Source organism: Opisthorchis viverrini (assembly GCF_000715545.1).
Source record: "Opisthorchis viverrini unplaced genomic scaffold opera_v5_25, whole genome shotgun sequence".
NCBI lineage: Eukaryota > Metazoa > Platyhelminthes > Trematoda > Opisthorchiida > Opisthorchiidae > Opisthorchis > Opisthorchis viverrini.
This window is the reverse complement of record NW_008751681.1, coordinates 28,775-52,481: the sequence shown is the minus strand read 5'-3', so window position 1 is coordinate 52,481 and position 23,707 is coordinate 28,775. Positions and strand designations below refer to the sequence as shown.

The window sequence follows — 23,707 nt, the reverse complement described above, 5'->3', positions numbered from 1 at the left end:
TTTAAAAAAAAACGCTCTAACGGAAGGTGTAACGAATATGTTCACATTCGAGGCTCGCAATTCCGTCGCTTCTCGCATTTGTGCTGTTGCATGGCACAAATAAAAAAATAAACAAACGCGAACACTGTTCTGTGGATTTCCTGGAAGGTTTAGCTGTATTTCCATGAGATGACTGAACAAGATAATGATCCTGACAAGATAACACCTTGTACATTTCTGGAGCAAAACCAGCGGCGGTTTCTGAAATAGTGGCATATGAGCACCAGTGGTTCATTACTACACATGAATGCTATTTGAAGGACAATGGTTAATACACCAGCACGGATATTCACGGATATCCGCTGCAGTGAAATCGCAGCGTTCGTCTGTCGCGCTACATCTGAAGATAAACTAACCGTGTTGAATACTGAAAGAATACAGTGCGCTTCACAAGGAAGCAATGTGGGAAGCTTCGTGTCAGCTCTGTCTCACAGAATGGGGTTTGGAAAACTACAAGGGTCTTTGAAAGTTCAGCTAGAAAAGTTAACAATAAATTCATCACACACACAATCTGACGATGATAGTTTGGTTTAGCAGTCAAACGTCTACTGAGGGAATATACAGCTATTATGCTGCACACTCTCATTCGACCACAGAATACCCATTACCCTACCACAAAGCCTTAAATCAACACACTGGACGAAGTATAAGCCTCGCTGCGAAACTGTAGGATATCAACGAAATTGGATTTGTTTAGCTTTTCTTCTATGAATACACAATTATATATGCGCCAAATACGCCAACTGCATGATGCATGCATACACTTTGGGAGTAGAATCAGTAGGACCAGAGGAGAACAAAATTCTAAACTTCTTAGGTCGGATACAACGACGACCGATTTCTCCACTCTGCAAAGCGACCATAAAGCTCTTCAGGGATTGCACATTGAAGAACTGGCGTGCTCACACAAGAAAAACCTCGAAAAGTTGGAATATCTCCACGTCCACGAAAAAGTCAGGTGCCAAAAATGGTAACGAAAAGACCTATCATGGAAACGAAGCGATCCAAGTAGTTCGGCAATGGGGAGCAATTTACTGACGTACCGAGTATGCGACTTCCTCCTTCGACGGAACCACCGGTGTCTAGCTTTTTCCGGATGGGATGGACGCAATTGGCCGTTGCGCCATCCTCCATCAGTCGCGGTAACTTCGGTAACTGGTTTATGTAAATCCTCCGCATAGTGAAATTCCACCAGAGGTGAATCGTGAGCCATAGCAACAAAGGATGACGGGGCACTGAAGTTCGCATCCACCGGAAAAGAGACCGGGACGGTCCTACCGACGGCGACATCTCCCGCGGCTACATCATCCAAATTGGTACTTGACAAGCCAACTTTTGGAGGAGGCTTGGCAGAAACAATGATGATTCTGTCCAGTTCATCGATCATTTCACAGTCTCGTGCGACCGAAACGGCAGTGAGCATATTATCACCTGATTGTGGGAGTCGAATGCGGGGATTATTGAGGCGGGAAGTCTATAGACCGGTGTAATCTTTGTGACCCTGCTATCTCTTGTTTTGCCAAATATTTTCTGACTCAAAACAAAGTTCCCAACGGCATGTTGATGAAATCAACTACTTTTTCACCGACAAAGTAGACGCTTGATAGGAAGTTCATTGTGGAGATCATGAGACTATGACTACAAGTTAAAATGCCACTGAATGAATCGAAGGTTTAACACTGTTGTCCGATAACAACCTTACTTTCTTACGACTGTTGTGTAATAAGTTTAGAGCCACGAAAAAGGCTCATGAATTAGGACCCCTGGTCCGCGCATCATCCCATTTCTACTGCGTTTTTAGTTTACTCGAGTCGATCATCTTCCCCCCTTGAAAGCATCAGTGTTTACGAACCACCAATTTCCAGATTTCATTTTCATTCCGGCTAGATTATTGCCTCATTCCTCCTGCACTAATCTGAGCTCCTTCTTTAGAAGGGCTCTCTGACAACCAGTTTTTCGTTTTCCTGTCTTCCCGCACGCGCGTGATAGGGAAGTGAGAATGCTAAGAGTTCGCAATTCGATAAAATCCTTGAGAAATAAAACCAGCTCAAGAAGTCAATCGAGTGAGTTCCATTTATTATGGAACAAACGGTAACTTATGAATATCGGGAAATGTGCAAACGCACAAACTTATTTTGGTATACTCACGACTAGCCTGCTAAAATAATTAACAATTTACGCATTGATTTCACATCGCTCGAATTCCAGGAACTGAAAACGATGAGAAAATAGCACTGAACTCTTAGCATCGACCCAAGAGGTCAGATAGATAATACGGTAGGAGACGAATCCCACTTAGTAATGAGTTCAATTCATGTAACAGCACGCTCGTGAAACATCTTCTTTTACTCAAATATCCATCACGATCACTCAAAAGTATATCGCAAAGAGGGATCTTTCACACCTAGCTTTGCGACCAGTGGCGAATCGTCTAGTGAAACTCTTGTGATTCAGTGTGAATTAAAAGCGATACGGAAACCTGTTAGTCATGTGGGAAAATAGACAAAGATCATCTGATTTTGTCAGTGTGTCAACAAACGAAGAAAAAGGAATGCATTTGGGAGTAACAGTAGAAGGTTATTTTCGCTACCGAGCATATGATGTAAGCGATAAAAAAAGAGCTGGACATTCTATGATAGAACCTCGGCTACCCACTTCAAGTGTACGTTGCTTTGCTTGACCCTTTGTGTGATTGATCCACCAGCCTAGGCATAAAAAACTGCATATAATCGAAAAGACTGTACAGAATTAAGTAGTACAAAGTAATAGCAGTACGGAAAAAACATTTTCAGAAAAAAGACAAGTAACGATTCCGCATTATACAAATTAGAAAACTCTATCGGTCCAGGTCTTGTAATGAACGCTGCTCATATACAGTCATGTGGATATGCAAGTCATTCACGAAAACCAGTCCGTCCAGCAGTTCACCTCACTCTAAATAAGTCTACCTCAACAAAATACTGAATTCACTTGTTTTCTCGAAAAGATAGTAGGAAGAGACCGTTATTAGATAACGGCCAATTGCTGGAGAAATAACAGTGAAACGACTAATCACCACAACTACATTTGACAGTCATTATACAGGTCTCGGCAGAGCGGATGTGGTGTCACAGAAGAGGGCGTAAATCGCCGTGTTTGCTATCCTATCACTTACAACTAATCTGAAAACAGGCAAATGCATTTAAAGGTACCACGTGTTAGTTTGATTGAGGTGAAATTATCATTAGCGAGAGGCATGTGCGCATCAAAATGACCGTTATATGCTGCACAAGGAAGTCAAGCTAGACCACAGTGTGGTGCTTTCTTCGCATAGCGATTTTGAAAAACAGATGAATTCGGTCACAGTACGGGTAGGATCGCCTGTTTCTAGGTTTGTTCACAGCCACACAGCTGCATTAGAAGCAGAGGCACTACGGAGGGGTCATTAAATGGAGGGAATATTGTGCCAGTATTTGATACTGTTTCTAGAACCGCAACAAAGAAACCTTGTCCCAACCGATCAAACAAAAATGTGTCGTAGTAGACAGCTGAAGAATTAGTTCAAAGGTTCGTTCTTTCTCACGCATTCACACTACTGAGAAACTCAAAACAAAACCCAACAGGCAAACCCTCACTTACCGGTGACCATAACCGGCCGAATGTTTGCACTACGGAGAGTTTGGATGACTGGTGCACTCTCTGGTTTCAAACGGTTTTCCATAACCAAGAATCCGAGAAACAGCAGGTCATGTTCGGCGCGTTCACGCGGTATTCTAAGGACACGTGTGTAGGATATTTTCAATGGACGCCATGCAAGCGCCAAAACACGATAACCTTCTCGAGCGTATTGAAGTAACACCGAATGGAAATCCGAGGGTACTAAATTATGAAAAGACAAATGAGACTTGTTACTCTTATCACAACCAACACTTGGTGCGTTACAGATGGGTTGACTCAAGGGAAAAAGTTGAAAGAAATGCAACACCTTTCTTCATATTGCGCAAGTGGGTGCACTGAGAAACTTTCAGGATAAAATCCAGATGTGCCAGTTCTGCCACGGTTGAAAAGACGGATGACTGTAGAAGCATTACAAATGTGGGAGAGACAGATTTGGAAAGTTTCGAATAAGGACATCACATAATACAAATGAAAAGATAGAGTCTCCAGACAGAGAACGAACCGACGACCTTTCACTTACCGAGTGAGTGCTCCAAAGACTGACACTACACAACATCGCGCAGAGAAGTAAAACTTTACATGGATTCATCACACCTTTGCATCAACAGTTGATATCCATCAGTGTCATTAGTGAACCTTCGTATGAATTCCACACTGCGTCATATGTCGATATCGCCCGATGCGAATTTTCGTTCAACCAAATGAAATGAACTTGCTTGTAGAGTGCCAGCTGTCGGTGAAATTCTAAGATCAATTGACCTCTAGTTGTTTACAAACTTCGATGGAGTTGCTCCCATTACTCTGGGTGCTATGATTCAGCAGTGAGTGAGGCAATTAAATCTGTATGTGCTGGACGACTTGAATGGTGAGGTCGAAATAACTCAGTGGTTTGGTCACGAGTATCCAATCCGGAAGGTCTGTGGTCTAAAGCCAACCTAGGTATCCAGACTGCCCTTGTTCGGGCTTGAGCAGCTTAACAGGAGGTTAGTCCTCGTGCTTCCTTCGGATGAAATATCAGCCACGGATCGAGGTGTTACAGACGAACGATTTTTTAAAATGGTGTTTAACTTCCGAATTGACATTCTCAGAAGGAAATGTTGATCTCCGGCTTCGTTCACTTACGATCACAGAAAAGCTTTGTTGGGATGAACCAGATGGTTGGAGTCCTGAAAAACATCAACTTATTTTCTTATGAGTTGAAGCAATCAAAATCTGCAGACCAGAAATTCTTAATATGTCATCGGATTGTTTTTGCTATCTACGCTATTCACCAAAACTGTACTCTAAATCACACTCTTATGCATGCGAAAGTTCCAACGGGGACACGAATGTGTATCCCGCCGATCACTTTGTCTGGCAACTTCGTCAAAAAGCTCCCCACTATCATATCACGGTCACAACTTGAAATTCTAGGACACGAGCCTGTGGACAGATCAAAGTATGTCCATTGTATTTTTCAATCAACTGTTTCAACCAACGTTACTGAACGGTCTTTAAGCAACTCCTCATAACTACACGGTACAGTGTACGTCGATACTGTGGCTGGATATGAGACTGAGACAGTATAGAGCAAACAGCTGACACTTTATTATTGAGTGGATTAGTAAGTTCTCCTGAAAAGGGAACGATGACCATTGAATGTACTGGGCAGTTTTTTCATTCACTCTAGGTTGATAGTTTCAAACAAATGAGTGAACTAGGAAAGCAAACCTGAAAGAATAAGACCCTGGAGAGGCAAAAAGGATCCGTGCTCCACATAATGAGTACAACAGTAGAGGTGTCTACTTGAACTAGATAGTCAAATGCAGCTGGAAACGTGGCCCAGAGAAGACCGGTGACAAGAGCTTTCATGACCCCGAAAGCAGATAGGTAGATCATTGTTACGTGTGTTGCTACGCATTGAGCTCAAATGAAAAAGTTGTAGTTAGTCGAGAAAGTGCGGAGTGAGCCGGATGGGAATGGTCGATTGCAGCGTGCGCACGATAGGTATGCACACTTTCGTCCGTTTCAGTGCGCAAAATCGAAGAGTACAGGTGGTCCGGCGTGACAGGTTTGCAGGATTTTAGAAAAAGCGTTGAATAAAGCCGTTCAGGTTTCAGTAGGAAAGTACGACTCACTAGCGTGCGCACTAATGACCTAATTGATTTTTATACGAATGGTGTGTGTTTAGTTTCATCTTTCTGAGAACAACTATGTTAGCGCAATTTTTGTTACGATTTACCTGGTTTGTACGTGACGGTTCACTCGATGCGTTTGGACAGACGTCCATTATCGAGTGATTCCCGATTGCGTCTGTTAAATGCACCTACACGCTGGCGTTACTCTCAATTACACAGTACCCTACAAAGAAAACATAACATGCAACTGCGTGGACCACCAAGCGAGGGCAACCATCAACCATAGACGGTGCCATAAAAATATGACGCGTCAGGTCATGAAACGCACGAAAGAGACTCGTGAGAAGCGTAGCTTTAGTTGTGTGCGTACGCACGTGCGTGTGAGGGGGGAGGGAATGGAATGCGATGGAAACGGATAGTGCTCTGGTCTGAGAAGACTGCACACGCCAATGAGTTGGTGAGAGATAGGTTTGCCGATAAAACCACTGCAAACTCGTGGTAAGAGTAGGGTGGAATGAAATTACTGTTTCGTTGGCGTTGGCCAGAAAAAAACATTTTTGGGAAGAACTCATTCAGTGGATTTTGAATGAAGCGATGGTTCATCAGAAATACGAGGCTTCCTAGTAGGCACAAAACACATGTGGTTCGACGACAGATTTAGCAAGCTTGTGTACGTGACCACTGAGATATCCAGAGTACATTGACAATCAGCCTGCGTAAGACATATGAATTCGAAAATCGCAGGAGTGCACAGGCTATCAAGTTATGCCTGTCCCCGTCATTCAATACCTAATCATGATTCTTGCTGGGATTAAAAGGACAATGGTGGATTGATACACGTGAAACCGACTGCAAAAAGTCCGTGAAAGACTTCGTAAAACACGAAGGTTTTCCATGCTATTACAGACAAGACCTCAGTTCCGAAAGGCATTGGCCAACGCGTCTATTTTCTATCAACGTATCGTAGTGAGCTTCAACGCGTTGGAAGAAACAGCTGGGGTAGCAACAAGACCTTTCTATGGGAGGAACTTCTTTCCGACTGCTCGCATGAAGGACCAGTTTTGCCACTTCTCTCCGTTCTCATACAAAAAGGACAATCTCAATGAAAAAAGGGTAAAATGTGTGGAACATATCAAATCAAGGCCGGTGGTCAATTTCTCCCGTTACGCGTATGTTTTTCTCACCCAGCCATTAAAACACCAACCTTTGGCTAGTCCACAAACCAGTGGATATCCTTTTCCACGCGATTTGTTTTATGTTGATTTCGCAAACGTTTGAAGCTAACACACCTCACACATGTAGGCGATCGACAATTTCGCTACCGTGCTTCCTTTGTACTGGACGAAAGAAACCGGTAATCCGAAGATGTTATCTGCACTAGCAACACTGTGAATACGAGAGGAGCTCTCCGAAAGCTTGTTCGACAGCACTGCCCACTCTCTCCATTTATACATCGCTTCCGGTTGGATAAATAATATGGCAGGGGTAAGTCTTGATCACAAATGCTGGTTGTCGACAATCTTAGCGATCTGCGATAGCCAAGCAAGGCTGTTCGAGTTGGCACATGGATTTCCGGAAAGGTTTCAATAACAGGAACGAAACCTTGGGTACTACTGGCGCAACCCAACATGACCGTACTTGTATTCAAATGAAGACGCTGCAAAGCCTGGTTGCAAGCTTATACGAATAATGCTTGACTATTAGTTCCCTTACATGTCGTCCGATCAAGTTAGCGACTTATGCCGTTTAGAATGTTTGCGGTAAACTGGTGATAGTTTGTCCACTTCAAAACATACCACCGGTGTTGATGACAACGTCCCGTACCAAGGTTGAAGATGATATTTCGTGTTAGCCGATCCTATCAGACAGATACTTTTGGCATTCCTTGAGGACAAAAACTAAGGTACAGCGATTTCCCACTGAAAACTTACAGTTTAAAGATACGGCGAATAAGTGATCTGAAGTACGTGCAGACAGAATATTTCAGCTGCTCACGACGCACACGTGCATCCAGGTCGTCAGATAAAAGTTCATTTACTGGATCACTGCATTCAACCAACTTTGAGTCAGCAGTGACTGACAAAACACATTTCGAAACATCCACGCTAGTAAAGCGAACAACAACAGTAACATCACGCTTCTCGTACACAGAGATGTGAACAGGCAACCTGAATAACACACTGGATGGATCCGTTCGATAGCACAATAGCGTTGCAATCAGTGTGCAATTAGATATGGTTAAGCGTAGCTCACGTGAAACTAGAATAGTTCACGTAGAGAGTAAGGCTGGACGATCACGCAGCAATCTAATATAAACGACAACATGTCCTGTATGTCGGTAATGACAAGCCGCTTGCATTTAAAACGGTAATCGGTAAGGAAACTGATCCAACACCGCACCACAAAGCCAACTCTGACAAGAAGTTATCACATCTCCCTAAGTCCAGCAAAAGTTTGCGTGAAAGCCTCGGTGGCTCCATCTCACTAAGCAGTTGGTTGGTGAATAAACTTTTCATCACCTAAAAGTGATGGAAAGATACTAAAGCCCTGGGGCTGTGTAAACATCAGCAGACATAGGGAGTATATATAAGGTCTTCGTAGTGATAGCTGTTTGACGGCCCACGATCGGCTTGGCCCATCTTGAGATTCATTAGTAGGCACATTCCCCGGGGTTTGTCAACATTATATTTCAGTTGAACTGAAATCGTAATAAATTCGCAATACACACTTATTTGTACACCAATAGAGTTTTAATGAAAGACTCAATTGAACCCCAGCCGAATCACAATGAAGTCCGATTTCACCCAGATCAAGGTTGTATAGTCACAAATTCTTTTTTTTTTCAAATGCAATTCTTTCCAACAGCTTAATAATAGTCGTCTTCCGTGAAATAATAAATGTTTTTGATCCCGTCAACCACCAGAAATTAGGACCATCTGGAATGGGAAGTATCTCTCCAGAACCTAGGTTTCTTATAGGTATGCGTCTTCGACGAACTATGTGAGTCCGCCATACATGTCAGGCAAGGCCACTGTCTGGCTATCGCCATTCCTCTCCAACTTCGTTATCGACGTGCTAGTTTAATCTTCACTAACTGCGACCAACATCTCGGGGAATGAAGTGATCCGGTTGTTTGTCGCCTGGCGCTGAATACGTTGGAAATAACTCACTTTTGAATACGGCTCTATTCTTCTTGGAGACTTGAATAATTCCGATGTACAGTATTTCGTGCTTGTAAACGGTAGAGTTCCATTGTAAGACTGAGTGGGATGGAACCTAACGCCCATGCTTGGCGAGTAACAGACCCATGTAATAGACAACTTATTCTTTCCAAGAAGCTGCTAAGTCCCAACAGATTGTCAAAAGACGAGCTTACTCCCTGAAACGAAAATATCAAGAGTGCCCTCCGCTAAATCGCGCCGATATGATTGGAATATCGTATCAACAATGCTGCGGTGCGCACCAGTAACTCTCCTCCCATGGATGAACTGATTGCACTGATCAACTGACCACACATAGTGGTTAAGACATGCCAGAGGACCGCTTGCCCCAAAGCGCCCATTTTGCCCAAGTATCTCTCCGGAGGAAACGAATAGGAAGTAGTCAGTGCATGACCTAATAGTGAAGCATGACAGCCTTCACCACTCGCGCTGGCAACTACCGTCTCTCCGCTGTAGGTCCTCTAATTTGAATCGGCACTGCTTTACATTTATGCAACCGCTGAGTTTCGAAAACATCTGAGTGGATAAAATACACAATACCCACGAGGTACACCCAGATCTTCATCAAAAAAATTAAGTCACGGTCGGAAAGACGCTGCATTGAGAATACAAATGTAGGTGTGTTGGGCTGACTCTGACCGATAGACTGTCTTTATTCACAGACATATGCGTTGCCAGCCCGAAGTGAGCACGGAACAGAACCGTAGATTGCCAAAAACAACCATTCACGTCTTGTGCTACCAGCCAGGACCGAAATGGAAGTTGTCAGAAAAGCAACGCTAGCTCTGTTTAGTAAAAATCTGCAAAAACTCACTGGTGTCACGACGACATAGTGCTTCGATCATTTCCGGAGCGCCCTTGACATACAGATTGAAGTGTGTGCCGTTGAGAACACGCGCTACGACGGACATGCGTTGCAGCGAGGATGTGAATGGAAATTGGCGTATTATACCGATCTCGTATGGGAGCATCTACCATGAATGTGATGGGAGTGAAGAGGTGTGGGAATGCAAATTACAGGTTTCATAAAAGTTATGGGGGAACATGCTCAAAAATACTTCCTATGAGTTCACCGGAAGATAGCGTGGCAATCTGCCACACATTCGAAGTGATTTTTTCAATCCCATAAGATTGGGAAAAGTAACGCGTCTTCCTTTAATGGATTCAAGTTTTGTAACCGGCAAAATTCTTATCTTCCAAATGATTTTATCTAGAAGACGAATCCAGTCCGCCATCAAAGGTGTGTACATTACTAGTCGCTTGGAAGAACTAAACCGTCAAACAGTGAGCTGCAGCTGCTACTGACGAGCAGTATGATTAGCTTTCGTCAAGGAAAAATCGAACAAGCCATCTAGCGGTGCCAAACTTCGTGCGTCTAATACCATACCGGCTGTGCAACCGGAGCCAGTCGGGGCTGAAGCAGGCAAGCACTTTAGCACTTCATCCGCATTAGAGTTTGCTCACAACTACCGTCCACCAGCCGGGAACACATTGACAGATGGAATATGGATGCATATTGATGTATCGCCTAGAATACGGCTCTTACAAAACCACGAACACTAAACGATCTCAGTTAACCCCAACACTCAATAACATACAATTTCTCTTCGGCGTACTCCGCAGGGTAACGAGACATATGTGTGAGGGACACTGCGTTCTCATCTGGGTTTCTCAAATGAGATGTACAGCTGTGATGATGTAATACACATTGAAAAACAAAGATCAAAACGATCCGGAAGAGGAGACACGAGACAATCCAAGTAAACTGGAGGTTATTGGCACTCAGCCTGGTTGAAGCAACGGTGAATAATGGTCCGGTCCACATCAAAGAAGCCCACAAAAAATGAGATAACCACGAAGAGGTTGTGCGATTAGGGCGAACAACGGGCCGCTTCACGAGCTAAGCGAAAGGCTCAATCAAGTTGTAGTCGGCTCCTTACAACAACAGTAATAAAATTTCAACCTGTTCTGCTAACAAGAAAAACAGAAAACAGCCGCGAGGGAACGAAAGTTTATCTTGCGTTTTTTAAATTTTTATCGTGTTGAACAGCTCAAAGCTTTTTCGAAAAAGTTTGGTGATAATCGGTGGATTTATTGCTGGGCAGCGTTTCGCTTTTGACACAAAAGCTTCGTCAGGCCAAGTGACTAGGTTCCGAGGTTGATCGAGATTTAAGGCGGAGGGAGCACCAGAAGAACTAGACCAAAGGCAGGACCCAAACACATGTAGGTTTCCCCACCGACTCAACACTTGTGCAACCAGTCTAACACACTAAAATCGCTCGGCCGACACCCAACAGAGATTTAGCTTGACTTAGCTGATTGATTCTCCTTCCGCCTTACATCTCGATCAACCTCGGAACCTAGTCACTTGGCCTGACGAAGCTTTTGTGTCAAGCGAAACGTTGCCCAGCAATAAATCTACCGATTGTCACCAAACTTTTTCGAAAACGGTGACTATCCAATCGGTTTCAAGTATTTTCCACGTGATTGAACATACCTACGGACTTCAAGCTCAAAGCTTCTTCTGATAATACTGGAACAGCTACATTATTAGACTCCAGAAAAACAGAGGGCGAATTAAGTGTACAGGCTCCGCCTGATTGGAAAACCGACACTCACTATTGACAGTTGGACGAGGCTCCCAAAAAGAGAGGAATAAAAATCAAAACTTACCTCTGGGTTCACAGTGGATTCCAGAGGGAGATGTGTCGAAGATGATTTTGCCGGTGGACGCACAATAGCCGGCACAGCCATTTCGAATTTACAGTGATCTTCGGATATTTGTTCAGAAAATTCCTACCGCAAACGACAGATAAGGAATAAACTAATCTCTGTCCCCAAAGACAGACGAGGAATGCGCCTGTAAAAGCAACATTACTGATGCCGAGGGCTTGCACAGTTAGATCTTATCCAGTTGAATTTGGCTTCATGCCCATACGCGCCCATAGGGCATAAGGGTGTCTGGTGAACAGGGACAACCTGATCACGAAAAAGGAGAATCTGCGAAATTTTACGCCCCTGAGTGGAGGGTGGCATACTTAAGAATTAACCATATTGGTTTCGAAACGATGTAGGCTCGCAAGTGAACCAGGAAGCAAAGACAAACAGATAGTCTATTCAAGTGACAATAAAACTCCTCACAATAGCATCTCATTGCGCTACCACTGTCTTCCAAAAAACCAATACCACTCTGCGATGCCCCTTGGGAGCATGGTTTGACAGTGGGAACTCCATCTATGACGAAACAGCATAGGGGAGTGCAGATCGCTTTGGACGGACAGACAAGCGGAACTATGCATTATTGATGAAAGTTATACAAATGGGCGAGTAGTAATGCACCTTTGTACACAATCATACAGATGCAACTTATGAAAGCAATGAAATCGGAGACTGAAGCCAAATGCCAATGATGCCAATGAGTCCGTCAATCACACAGTTGAGCAGTCAGATGATAAACCGCATCAACCTGTTTACAGGAAGAAGCGGATGATGTTACGGAAGTGCGATAAGCCAAGTGCTTGAGTGAGATCACGCACACCAAGCGGGTCGCATCTGCATCACGTCCAACGACTGTGATAAGCTGGGTCAAAGAACGCTGAGATCAGACACGCAGACTGTGCAACACATCATTGTCGATATCAACCAGCCGCACGTCTGACGTTACACAAAAAAAACGGGTAGTACCGAGAAGAAATACCGCTGTAAATATGAACGACCAATTTCCAGTCACCAGTAAATGCCCGATAACACATCGAATTTTATTCTATGGTTGGAGTTAGCCGACTCCAAATGAATTAATCTGGAGTGTCGCACTATGAAATAAATCTGGCTTAAGAAGACGTTGCAGAGTAGACAGACACAATCCTTTGATAGGCGTAGAACTACATTCGTTAAAAAAAATCGTTGAACAAAACTCGTATGACCGGATGGCAAAACACCGATTGAGGTGGACAAACATATACGGGGTAAATCAAATTTTATAAGGCAAAAACGTGACCAATGAAACAAAAAGGTACAAAATTTGTAGAAATGTATGATTTGCAAGCCTTACAAGTGGAATGGTCAAACCAGTTTATGGAGGAAAGAACTTAACATCAGTAAGTTCACAATGAACGTCTTGGTAACAGATTAGCCAACATTCGAAGCACGGAGGAAATTCGTAAATTTCAGCAGCACGAAATTTACACGCAAAGCGCACACGCTCTTCTTATTCGGCAAGAATCCAGTGGTTGAAACGACGGTTCTGAACAAGATGACTCCAAACGTGACCGAACTGGGGCAGCGTCAACCGCAATGGATGATTGTAAGCCGAATTCATCCTCCCTCGGAAACGTCAAGCGAATGGGGCCGCACAACAGAAACTATCGTAATACGTAATCCTCAGTGTTTCCGTTTGAAATGAGATTCAAATAATGCACACTCTCAAGTAGGACTTTTCACTTCTTGGGCGCAAGGTACATGCCGAAATACGGTAGGATGGTGGCCAGTTAAACCAACCATACTAGCGCTTTACGGTCGACTTCAGCGATTAGGCGTAATCGTCAGCGTTGCCACTGACTGTTGAGTCTAATTTGACCTTATGATAATTCCCCCATTCATTTGCTTACTCCGCTCAAGTACTTTTGATCTCCAGTTGTTTTGCTTATTCGTACCCGCCACCCACCTTGCCGCAGAGGCCATTCTTTCTGATGCTTGTGTATTGACATGTGTGTCAGTTTGTGAATGCGCGCTGCTGACCTACTTACCCATGTGCGGTCATGTCCCGTTGCGGAGCCTGGCTTGACTTGTTTTCTCATGAGTTCCGTGTTATTGCACGTCCAGTGAGAATCACTAGACCGTCGTCGGAAGGAACGACCGCAACCCACACCACCATTCCGCTCGCCGTTGTTTGGTGTTCGGACGTTGACACTGCACAGTGCCGGTCGGTGACAGACCTGTGAACGTGTTGACGCTACGAACGTGAACAATTGAGGTTTGTTGTGCACACTTGCTTACCCTCGTGTTTACAGCACCGTAGAATTACGAACCCAATTCATCCATTTGATATTCGGGATTGTTGAACCTACGCGTCACTCAAGGTTCCGTATCGGGAACCTCAACACTGACTTGAACATTAGCATTTGCTCCATCATTTCGCCGATGACAAGAGTGAACAAATACGGAGACAATGAATATCCCTGCTGAATACCCACCATTGTAGAGAAGGTTTCCGGGCGACCCCCGCAAACTTTTACAAGTCCGGATGCATGAATATGAGGTCCAGATTATGTTCACAAACTTCTGGGGCATCTCCTGTTGTTAGGATTAACGATCGATGGAATCAAACACTCTCGAATTCCAGGAACACCAAGGTTGTAGACCGTACGTACAGGTCGACGATACCTGACGGAGTGTGAAGGTGCGATCGATGCAGACTCTGTCCAGTCAAAATTCCGCTTGGTACTCGTGGATCAAAGTTTTGCGTATAGTCCTCGCGTATCTCAAGCACAGCCAGCGACAACTGATTTTAACTAAATATCGAAGTGATTGAGATTCGTAATGGCCGTCACAGCATGCAGGTTTGGTTCCAAAGAAAGAGTAACCCCCCAGGAAAAACCACTAGACATTTTCCCACTCATTCTCCTCTTCAATAGATCAACTAGGGATGAAAGTGTCCTGGACTGTTCCGGGAGTAAACCCTATCCGTATCTAGATGGAAACGCTGTCGCGGACTCTCCAACAGGGTTACTTCTCTCTTTGAACAGGTCCTTGGAGGGGAGGTCATTGCATTCAGAATGTGTCACATGTGCATAGCTAAATTAATGAACACGTGTCTAGTAGGCGTGCCGCCGAACGAAAGTCCGTAAATTGGAAAGGAAAAACAACTAAGTGCGCACAAACATGACCGATATCCAGGTGATATCTAATCACGGATCCAGAGAAACGGTACTTGATACTGATTTTTAATTTACCGCACTGCAAGCTGTAATGTATGGTTTGGGCGATTCAGCAGGGAAACCAGCTGGTTGAATCGTGATGCTGTTAAGTCGGCTCCTGAAAGGGTGGTCGGTCCTTACTGGATATACTAGGTGAATACAGTGCAGAAGTGATTCTAAGAGGTCACACTTAGTCACCGCGTAGATTCCACTGGTTCCAACATATCTGGGAGATTCTTCCTACACTCCTGCCAATCTGAAAAGACGAAATCATTTATCAGCTCATGACATACTCGCAGTTTGGTATCCATCGCTCTTTTCGTTAAGACGGCTGAAAGCTACGACAATGCCGGCAATCTTTCCGTCAGGCTGCATCACAGTAGTTTTGATATGGAAGACTGTAACCGGACACGAAAACTTTTGCAATACCGTTAGTGTGTCCTGTCCGTCCTAATCATCATCCAATCAAGCAAGGATACCTCCGCCCGTCCACTCAGGACGATACCAACCCGTGCACGTCCCGGTGCGGTAGCCAGAGGTGCGTAGCCGGAAGCGAGCGGAGACCGATGGGGCTGTTAGCTCAGTCATTGTGCTTACATATTGAGTTTTTGTTTCTGACACAGCACAAATCAATACCAATCGAGTCCAGTGTGAGAGCAAGAGCAGCTTGTTGTCTTGCTTGCTTCAGAGTGCGGACATCGAGGGCGGCTAGATAGACTAAGTGTCGAGGCTTGACGGATTGATTTGGAGATACCTGACGATGTCGGAACCATATGACGAGCAGATGTTTCACGTGAAACCGATACAAGATGAACGGAGTCATCAGTCCAGAGAGAGTTACTGATAGGGTGTGGAGAGGGGAAGTAAAGCCATGCGAAAAAGAAGGTGACAGCATAAGCCTGTTTTTGCTTACCAGCTCCGCTGTGTGCAGCGAGTACGGCGACCCGGTTGAGGACACCACGCGACCTCCGATATGACATGAGTTTAATGTTAGAAATCGTTCAGCTGTAGCACCTTTCCGGTGCCTAGCTGCCATGCCACACGAAGGAGACATGGGGAATACGGGGGAAGTCGAGAGGCAGAGGTAGGGTTCGAACCAGGACATTCCGGTCAGCAAATTCGCGCGCTAACCACTTGGTCCGTCTCCCCCTTATTGTGAGACGTAAGTATTGTGGTTGTACGTGGGCTGTGATACTATCAGGGCGCAGACAACTAGACAGGAAGACAACCAGGGTCCTCAATCAAATCCTTTGGCTCAAAAGTCTAACCGCAAGGCAGCGGTGTTTGGCGGGAAATGCAAATGCATTACCAAGTTGCCACAAATTATAACCCCCAACCTGGAGAGCCATGAGACTATGTTTGTCAGACCTCTGACCATTGACTAACCTGGTATGAGAGAATGTGAGCGTTGCGGGGACACCCCCCACTATAGTTCAATGGGCCGCTGGGGTGCGCAAACCGTCAAACCACAGTAAGGTCCAGTCTCTTCGTATCTCTACGCTCTCGACAAACGTACACTCCAGAGTAGTAGCAATAGGAAAGCTGAATGCGCAATATTCGAAGGTACTGACAAGAGGCGTGGTAAAAATACACAAAGATAAAATAATTTTCCATGTCTTGAATCCAAATGTTATAAAAGTATTGTTGAAGTACGGAGGGAATATCCAGACAATTGTGCTGAAGGAGGTAGTCCATCTGTGAGGAACGAAGCAGTGACGCTAAACTAACATTCTATGGTTACGCTTTCAAAACGTTGCTTGAATCGATTCGTCAGACAGACCTAATATAGTCATATGTTCGGAGAGAGGACATTCGAGGCCATATTTCGACCAGATGCAGTGAAGTTAACTTCTGATACCTCTTGAATTGTAAACGTTGTAAGAGTACACCCCAGCTATTAGAAAACGCTCAGAGAGATGGCCTAGTTCCATCCTTCTGGTACACACAAACGGGAGAAGCATGGAACAACGTACGGTTGGTCGTTGGTCGATACTTAAAACATAAGATTCCCTGCTACTGAGGAGTAACTGACTCCTTTTCATCATCTCAAAATTAATGGACAAGTTTATGGTAGCTAGAACTAGCGCACAACTAGTAGATAGTGTATTGGTTGGTGTATTCAATTGGGCTGAAGTTGGGGAAAATTCAGTAGTAGTGACAAGTAGTAGTGCAAAGTGCCAGAGGGCCCGTGAACTCCGTGCTCGTAGCAATCGTTTTCGGGCGATATCATAGAACGAGATGCTGCTTACGCGGCGATGGGATACTTCAATGTGTGGGAGGAATACACTTGTTACTTACCCATTGCGTGGACTGGAACATCTTCAAATCAAGTGGATCGCCAGAAAGCACACCTTCGATCAGTGTCAGTGAGTGGCAAGCGGCCATCGTTTCTATCAGGGGGCCTCGTTCCAATTCATGGGGCTTGAAGTGTGGCTCGCCAAAATTGCCCTGGTCGTTCGGTACCACACCCCACAAGTCCAATCCATCCTCAGTCAGTGTGCCAGTCTTGTCGGATGAAAGAATAGCAATAACAATTTAGGAAGCAAATGTTTTTCCCGAGGACACTGAATTGTTAAAAAGCATGTTGGGGAAAACAGCTTAGAAGACCCACACACAGTTTAGTGACTGATAAACAAGTCAACACGGTTGAATACAAAATACGGCAGCGAAGCATCAGTGTTGGACATTGATGTAATTCTGTCCATGATGATGATGATTGAACAGAAGTCAGGTGCTGAGCAGAGGATGTCCGTGAAACAACTACTTTTAAGCATTCCGGCTTCTCATAAGTCGTGGTTAGAACAGTCAATTCGAATGTCTTTTTTGGATAAAACATAATGAACGACTGATTCCAGCTCCCGCCCTCAAACGAGCTCCGACAACCTAGACAAAGTAGAACACAAAAAATCTTTGAATAACACTGACAGAAGCCCAACTGGACGAGCAGCCCTATGACGTTCGAGGGCAGAAAGGCCGTTTCTCATAAGGGTCTAAACGCACCGACCATGGCCCAAGATGAACGGAGAAGATGAAGGAGTAGATGGTTGATTAAACTGCTGTTGAAAATATCCGTCCCAGTGATATAGTCGCTGGTTTTTACCTCATAAACCTCAGGCAAATCACCAACTGAGACATTCCGCAGGAGAAAAACCTCTGCTTTCTCGACTAGACAACCATCCACCCTCTCATGAGATTCATGGTTCCATCACAAACTATATTTGATTTGGTATCTGACCGATCGTTTGGTCGAATGGTGATTAAATCACGCTGGGACACATTCATTTCCGTGAAAGTGACGCGAAACACAACGCACAGAGTTCCCGTTATCACATATGGCTGTGGTTGTGTCTTCTCAGTTTCAGTCAATTTCTTTTGAGGTCACTTATAAGGCTTTGCATGGTACATACATTCATTTAACGTGCACAAAGTTTCTTCACTGCTAGATGGAAACCTAGTCACATACGTTTATTATAGAACACGTGGTAGTCGAGACAGTAGACTGCGTACATCAGACTTTTATTCATCAGTGAAGCTAGTGGGAGAGACTTTATGGACACTGCATAGGCATCTTGTGGTATGGCTTAATTGGTTACTGAGATACACAAAGCTTAGTCCCACGTCAACCATGGACAGAATCTATGCTACTCCATAATATTCACAAGTGAGTGGGAACGGCCGAAAAGTGACAACGTTGAGACAAAATTTTAGCATTTACTGATTTGTAACGAGTTACTTATTGTTTATTCTGAGAGTCGCTAAAACGGCAAATCAAACTTTACTTTGCTCAAAGAACACATAGATGACTTTTTTGCCCATGTTCGTTTTTTGAGTGGAGGATAGCTTCTAGGAAGAAATAGCAGCAAAACCTCACACTGAAGAATTTCGGACACTCACAGTCCGAACGTCGAAGCAACGATGGATAAACTCATGTTTAAGCTGGCTGATGGCTTGCAATAGCCCCCTCCTGCACGTTTGCCTCATTCCCTCGGATCTACATCCACGCCTAATTGCCAAGTTCGTCTCGGTACCAACCGCCTATGACTCTTCCTGACTAGTTGACAAAAAATAACGCTCCACTCGTTAAAGGTAAGCCTAAAGTAGTCTATCAGACCTACCTTAATTAACTACGCAAACGGAGTTAAGTTGCACACGATTGACCAATACCAGTCTTCGGAAGGTTTGTGTGCTAATGACGACTACCGGCGGGAGACACATCTAGTAATCCAGTGGAAAGTCCGGAAAACATTTAACGTCTGTGCCAAACAGCATCATCCGAAGTGACTGGCCCGAAACACTGATATCAAACAAGCTTACCTTGTCAAAACAAGTCACACTGATAACGCCGCACACGTTGATGGCGCCCGGATTGATACAGTAAATGTCTTCGGAGCGGAGCCGACGCTGGGCAAACACGATGCCAACAGTCATAGCAACAGGGAGGGCAGGCGGGACAACGATCGTGACTAAGTCCAGTGCTCGAACAAACAGTGACTTTGTGTCAACTCCAGACCGATACTACAAAGGGATGGAAGAATAGCTTATCATAATGATTTTCTTTTCCAAACGAAGACCAGATATGGTAGTGGCCCAATAGGTTCATGCTTGGATAAGGTCTTTCCTAACCGACAGTAAAAGCAAATGCTAACACAAGAACCACCATCATTCTCAAATGATTCAACGGTAAGGCCAGTGCAGTATTTCGCACTCCGTCTGGAAGATCACTTCCTCACAAAAAAGAAGTGTACCGTTCATGAAAACCACCATGGAAACAGACAAATCAACGTCGTTAGGAAGGCCACGGTACTGAAGAACCCCTAGGAGGCGTCAGATATACGAATATGACTCAAACCCTTACTTGACTTCTTGAGTAAGTTAGGCAAATTTTCGCATGCTGCCAAAACAGGAAGCGTATGCTAACCGCCAAAAGCATTAGTTTAATAGGCTTTGATCATAGTGACGGTCGCACTTCAAGATATGCGCACAAATTTGCATCACTAGAAACCGTATATATGAACACAAATCTAATCATTGTGTTCCTGATCGCGAGCCCACTGGTGCCACTACTATTTCGTTTCTGTTAAGGAAAGCCTTTATCGAGGACGGAATACTGTACCCGAAAGTTAGGAAACAGATTGTACTAGGGTTAAAATAGTCGAGTTGAGCCAGTCGCTACAGCAGCAACTTATAGAATGATAGTTCTTCAGCTGAGTTCCTTAGATTCATCCACATAAATCAGTCAATGTGGATCTAGCGAGATAACGGCCCAGTAATTTGGGGTTTTGATCACCAGTTTGTGGGGCGGGACAACGATCGTGACTAAGTCCAGTGCTCGAACAAACAGTGACTTTGTGTCAACTCCAGACCGATACTACAAAGGGATGGAAGAATAGCTTATCATAATGATTTTCTTTTCCAAACGAAGACCAGATATGGTAGTGGCCCAATAGGTTCATGCTTGGATAAGGTCTTTCCTAACCGACAGTAAAAGCAAATGCTAACACAAGAACCACCATCATTCTCAAATGATTCAACGGTAAGGCCAGTGCAGTATTTCGCACTCCGTCTGGAAGATCACTTCCTCACAAAAAAGAAGTGTACCGTTCATGAAAACCACCATGGAAACAGACAAATCAACGTCGTTAGGAAGGCCACGGTACTGAAGAACCCCTAGGAGGCGTCAGATATACGAATATGACTCAAACCCTTACTTGACTTCTTGAGTAAGTTAGGCAAATTTTCGCATGCTGCCAAAACAGGAAGCGTATGCTAACCGCCAAAAGCATTAGTTTAATAGGCTTTGATCATAGTGACGGTCGCACTTCAAGATATGCGCACAAATTTGCATCACTAGAAACCGTATATATGAACACAAATCTAATCATTGTGTTCCTGATCGCGAGCCCACTGGTGCCACTACTATTTCGTTTCTGTTAAGGAAAGCCTTTATCGAGGACGGAATACTGTACCCGAAAGTTAGGAAACAGATTGTACTAGGGTTAAAATAGTCGAGTTGAGCCAGTCGCTACAGCAGCAACTTATAGAATGATAGTTCTTCAGCTGAGTTCCTTAGATTCATCCACATAAATCAGTCAATGTGGATCTAGCGAGATAACGGCCCAGTAATTTGGGGTTTTGATCACCAGTTTGTGGGATATCCCTCACGAAGAGACTGGACCTTACCGTGGTGTGACGCTTTGCGCACCTCAACGACCCATTGAGCTATACTGGGGAGTGTCCCCGCGACACTAACAGAGTCTCTCATACCAGGTTGGTCAATTGTTAGAGGCCTGACGAACACAGTCTCCTGGCCCTCCAGGTTGGGGGTTGGAACATGTGGCGACTTGTTCCGTAGAAATGGTGATGCATTTGCATTTCCCACCAAACACTGCTGCCTTGCGGTTAGGCTTTTGAGCCAAAGGCTTTGATTGAGGACCCTAATAGTCCTCTTGTCTAGGTGTGGGCGCCCTGGCAGTATTCCAGCCCTCGTACAACCATGACATACTAGTACGGTAGTGAAGCATCGGTGTTGAACACTGATTCATGCTGCCGATGATGATGATGGTGATGATGATGATTGTGGGATATTACAGCTGCCTAAAGGTTCCTAACACAACGTGTTACTTGAGAAATTTGAAACAACGCGCAAGGAAATCAGAGAAGTTTGAAGGATTTATGTGTAGCGGGACTGTGAAAATGCGAACTGGCTCACTCGGCTGAAGAATCAAAGACCATATAATATCTGTTCGGCATTCCTCGACAAATTGACAGCTTCGATTCAAGTGCATGCATTATACCAACCCTGGCGGATTATAGCCCTGATTTTGTAAATAGAAGTGGCCAAGCTGTCCGCGAGATACCTATTTATAGTCATTTATCACTTAAGATAAGTTGGACCTCATTTTCCGGAGAATGAGAAGGATTTTTGGCCCCCTCGAAGATGGCTTCATTCGGAGAGATCACAACACAGGAAACAAAGTTTCAGACTCAGGAGAGTGAGGTGAGGAGAATACGGGTTAAAGTATTGTGATGTAGGATCCTGTTAGGAACCTGAAATTCAACAGAATTTTTACATGTAAATCAAATGGAACTATATTCTGAAGCACGATACCTTTGATGTACACTCAGAAAGAAAAATACTGTAGTTTATGCCGTAAGATCCAGTGGTTTCAGTTGCAGCTCCGAATCTAAATAAATTACCTGTATGAGAGAACTAGTAAGTCACCTCAATTCGTCTTCCTTGAGTGAATTAGGTATATTAGTCACTTACTCCAAGGAAACCAGCCACAAGAAGGAGGCACGAGGGCTGGAATACTGCCAGGTTGCCCAAACCTAGACAGGTAAAGTCGAGAGGCAGAGGTCGGGTCGAACCACGGACCTTCCGATCAGCAAATTAGCGCCTTAACCACTTGGTCCATGGAAACCAGCAAAAGGGTCTGGCCAAAATTGTGCTTTGGGCAGTTGAGCAATGGATTAGCCTTCAAAGGACCGATAGAACAGACGTCTCAACAGCCAGAGATGACTGTACGAGCTGAGTTTGTAAGCGACAGTCGGAGTTTCAGGTCACCGCCATTTAAACGACAATCTCTTTTCAAGGCGATTTAGCCATATAATCCACTGCTATCGTAATATAAATGTTACGAACTGTACACTTGGGTTTTTATTCTTAGAGAATTCGGTGACACGGATACAGTCAAATGGGTCTTTTTCTGGAAGTTTTGGGTATGGTCTGAAAAAGTCTCACGGATATTATTTGGGGGGAAAGGGGTCAGAAAGAACAATCACCGTTCACCAATATTCGTGCGTATGAACTATTTCGGAACAGGATACAAAACTCAGTGAAGCAGTCAATTACCATGAGATAGATCGACAAACTCAATCCAATCACAGCAATACAAGCGAGGGCGAGAACGAATTTCAGGGCGTCTTGTGTGAACTTGAACTTCATGGGCTTTGGAAAGAGAATGGACCGAACCAGTTCACCCTTGGCTGTACGAAAGCCGGTGCGTGCCACGAGTGCAATAACCCGCTCATTGGCATAGTTACGTGTTTGGATGACTGATGTACCACCGAACAGCACATGTCTTGCCATAGCGTTCAAGTTACACCCGCCATCCAGCTGTTGATTATCGGGCAACGGGGTCTTGGTCACAGGAACGCTTTCGCCTAAGGAGGGTAAATCAAAGAAATGCATTTAGGATAAGTAGTGCAAACCAAATCAAGTCATTCAGTCATCCGAGGAAGTACAGCTAACCAAGCTACGGAGGACTTGGGTGATTCGTTGGGTTGCCATCCCCTGGCTGGTAGAAGAACCTGGTGCAAATTGAAAGGAGGGCAGATAAGGAAAACTTCATTTTGATTTCATTTGGCAATCCTCCGTTTTTTACTTTTTCACAAGGGATTTCCGCACTCACTTGTACTTTCACACCTGTAAAATAAAACACATACGCTGCACCCCCCCCCCAACTGCCAGGAGGGTCGAAGAAAACACACTGAGATGCGGCTAAGCAATCCAGCGCCAAAGAATACACAAAAAACTAGGCGATATTGAAACTACAGATCTTCAGGTAAAACTACACTAGTCTCTCAGTTATCTCAGACCTGAGAGAACACAGGACAACATTCAGCGAATGCATCGGTTTCTACAGCAAGTGGCCACTTGGCAACAATGAACTAGACCTTGGCGATAAACGATAAACAAGACTGGTTTCTGTTTACAGGAACCAATTCAACGACCCGAGAAAACTCCAAACTAGAGCGA

At 44.5% G+C, this 23,707-nt stretch overlaps 3 protein-coding genes across 3 annotated transcripts in view; 1 reads left to right on the top strand and 2 right to left on the bottom strand.

The window, feature by feature from the left end:
* T265_02127 (hypothetical protein) overlaps window positions 1–10,005 on the bottom strand; it is a gene marked incomplete at both ends in the record, with an annotated part of 41,430 nt that extends 31,425 nt beyond the window's left edge. The window contains 3 exons of the mRNA XM_009166301.1: window positions 1,108–1,470; window positions 3,658–3,897; window positions 9,849–10,005. Coding sequence (XP_009164565.1) covers window positions 1,108–1,470; window positions 3,658–3,897; window positions 9,849–10,005 — 760 coding nt within the window. The remainder of the gene's footprint in view (window positions 1–1,107; window positions 1,471–3,657; window positions 3,898–9,848) is intronic.
* Window positions 6,708–7,091, top strand: T265_02126 (hypothetical protein; the record flags this gene model as incomplete). Its single annotated transcript, XM_009166300.1, has 1 exon — window positions 6,708–7,091. The coding sequence occupies one exon, from the start codon at window positions 6,708–6,710 to the stop codon at window positions 7,089–7,091; it is 384 nt and encodes a 127-aa protein (XP_009164564.1).
* The window catches only part of T265_02125 (hypothetical protein), a gene marked incomplete at both ends in the record, with an annotated part of 36,996 nt that continues 23,294 nt past the window's right edge, over window positions 10,006–23,707 (bottom strand). Inside the window, 5 exons of the mRNA XM_009166299.1 lie at window positions 10,006–10,095; window positions 11,708–11,830; window positions 17,248–17,454; window positions 19,264–19,464; window positions 22,802–23,112. Of these exons, the coding sequence (XP_009164563.1) occupies window positions 10,006–10,095; window positions 11,708–11,830; window positions 17,248–17,454; window positions 19,264–19,464; window positions 22,802–23,112 (932 nt within the window). The remainder of the gene's footprint in view (window positions 10,096–11,707; window positions 11,831–17,247; window positions 17,455–19,263; window positions 19,465–22,801; window positions 23,113–23,707) is intronic.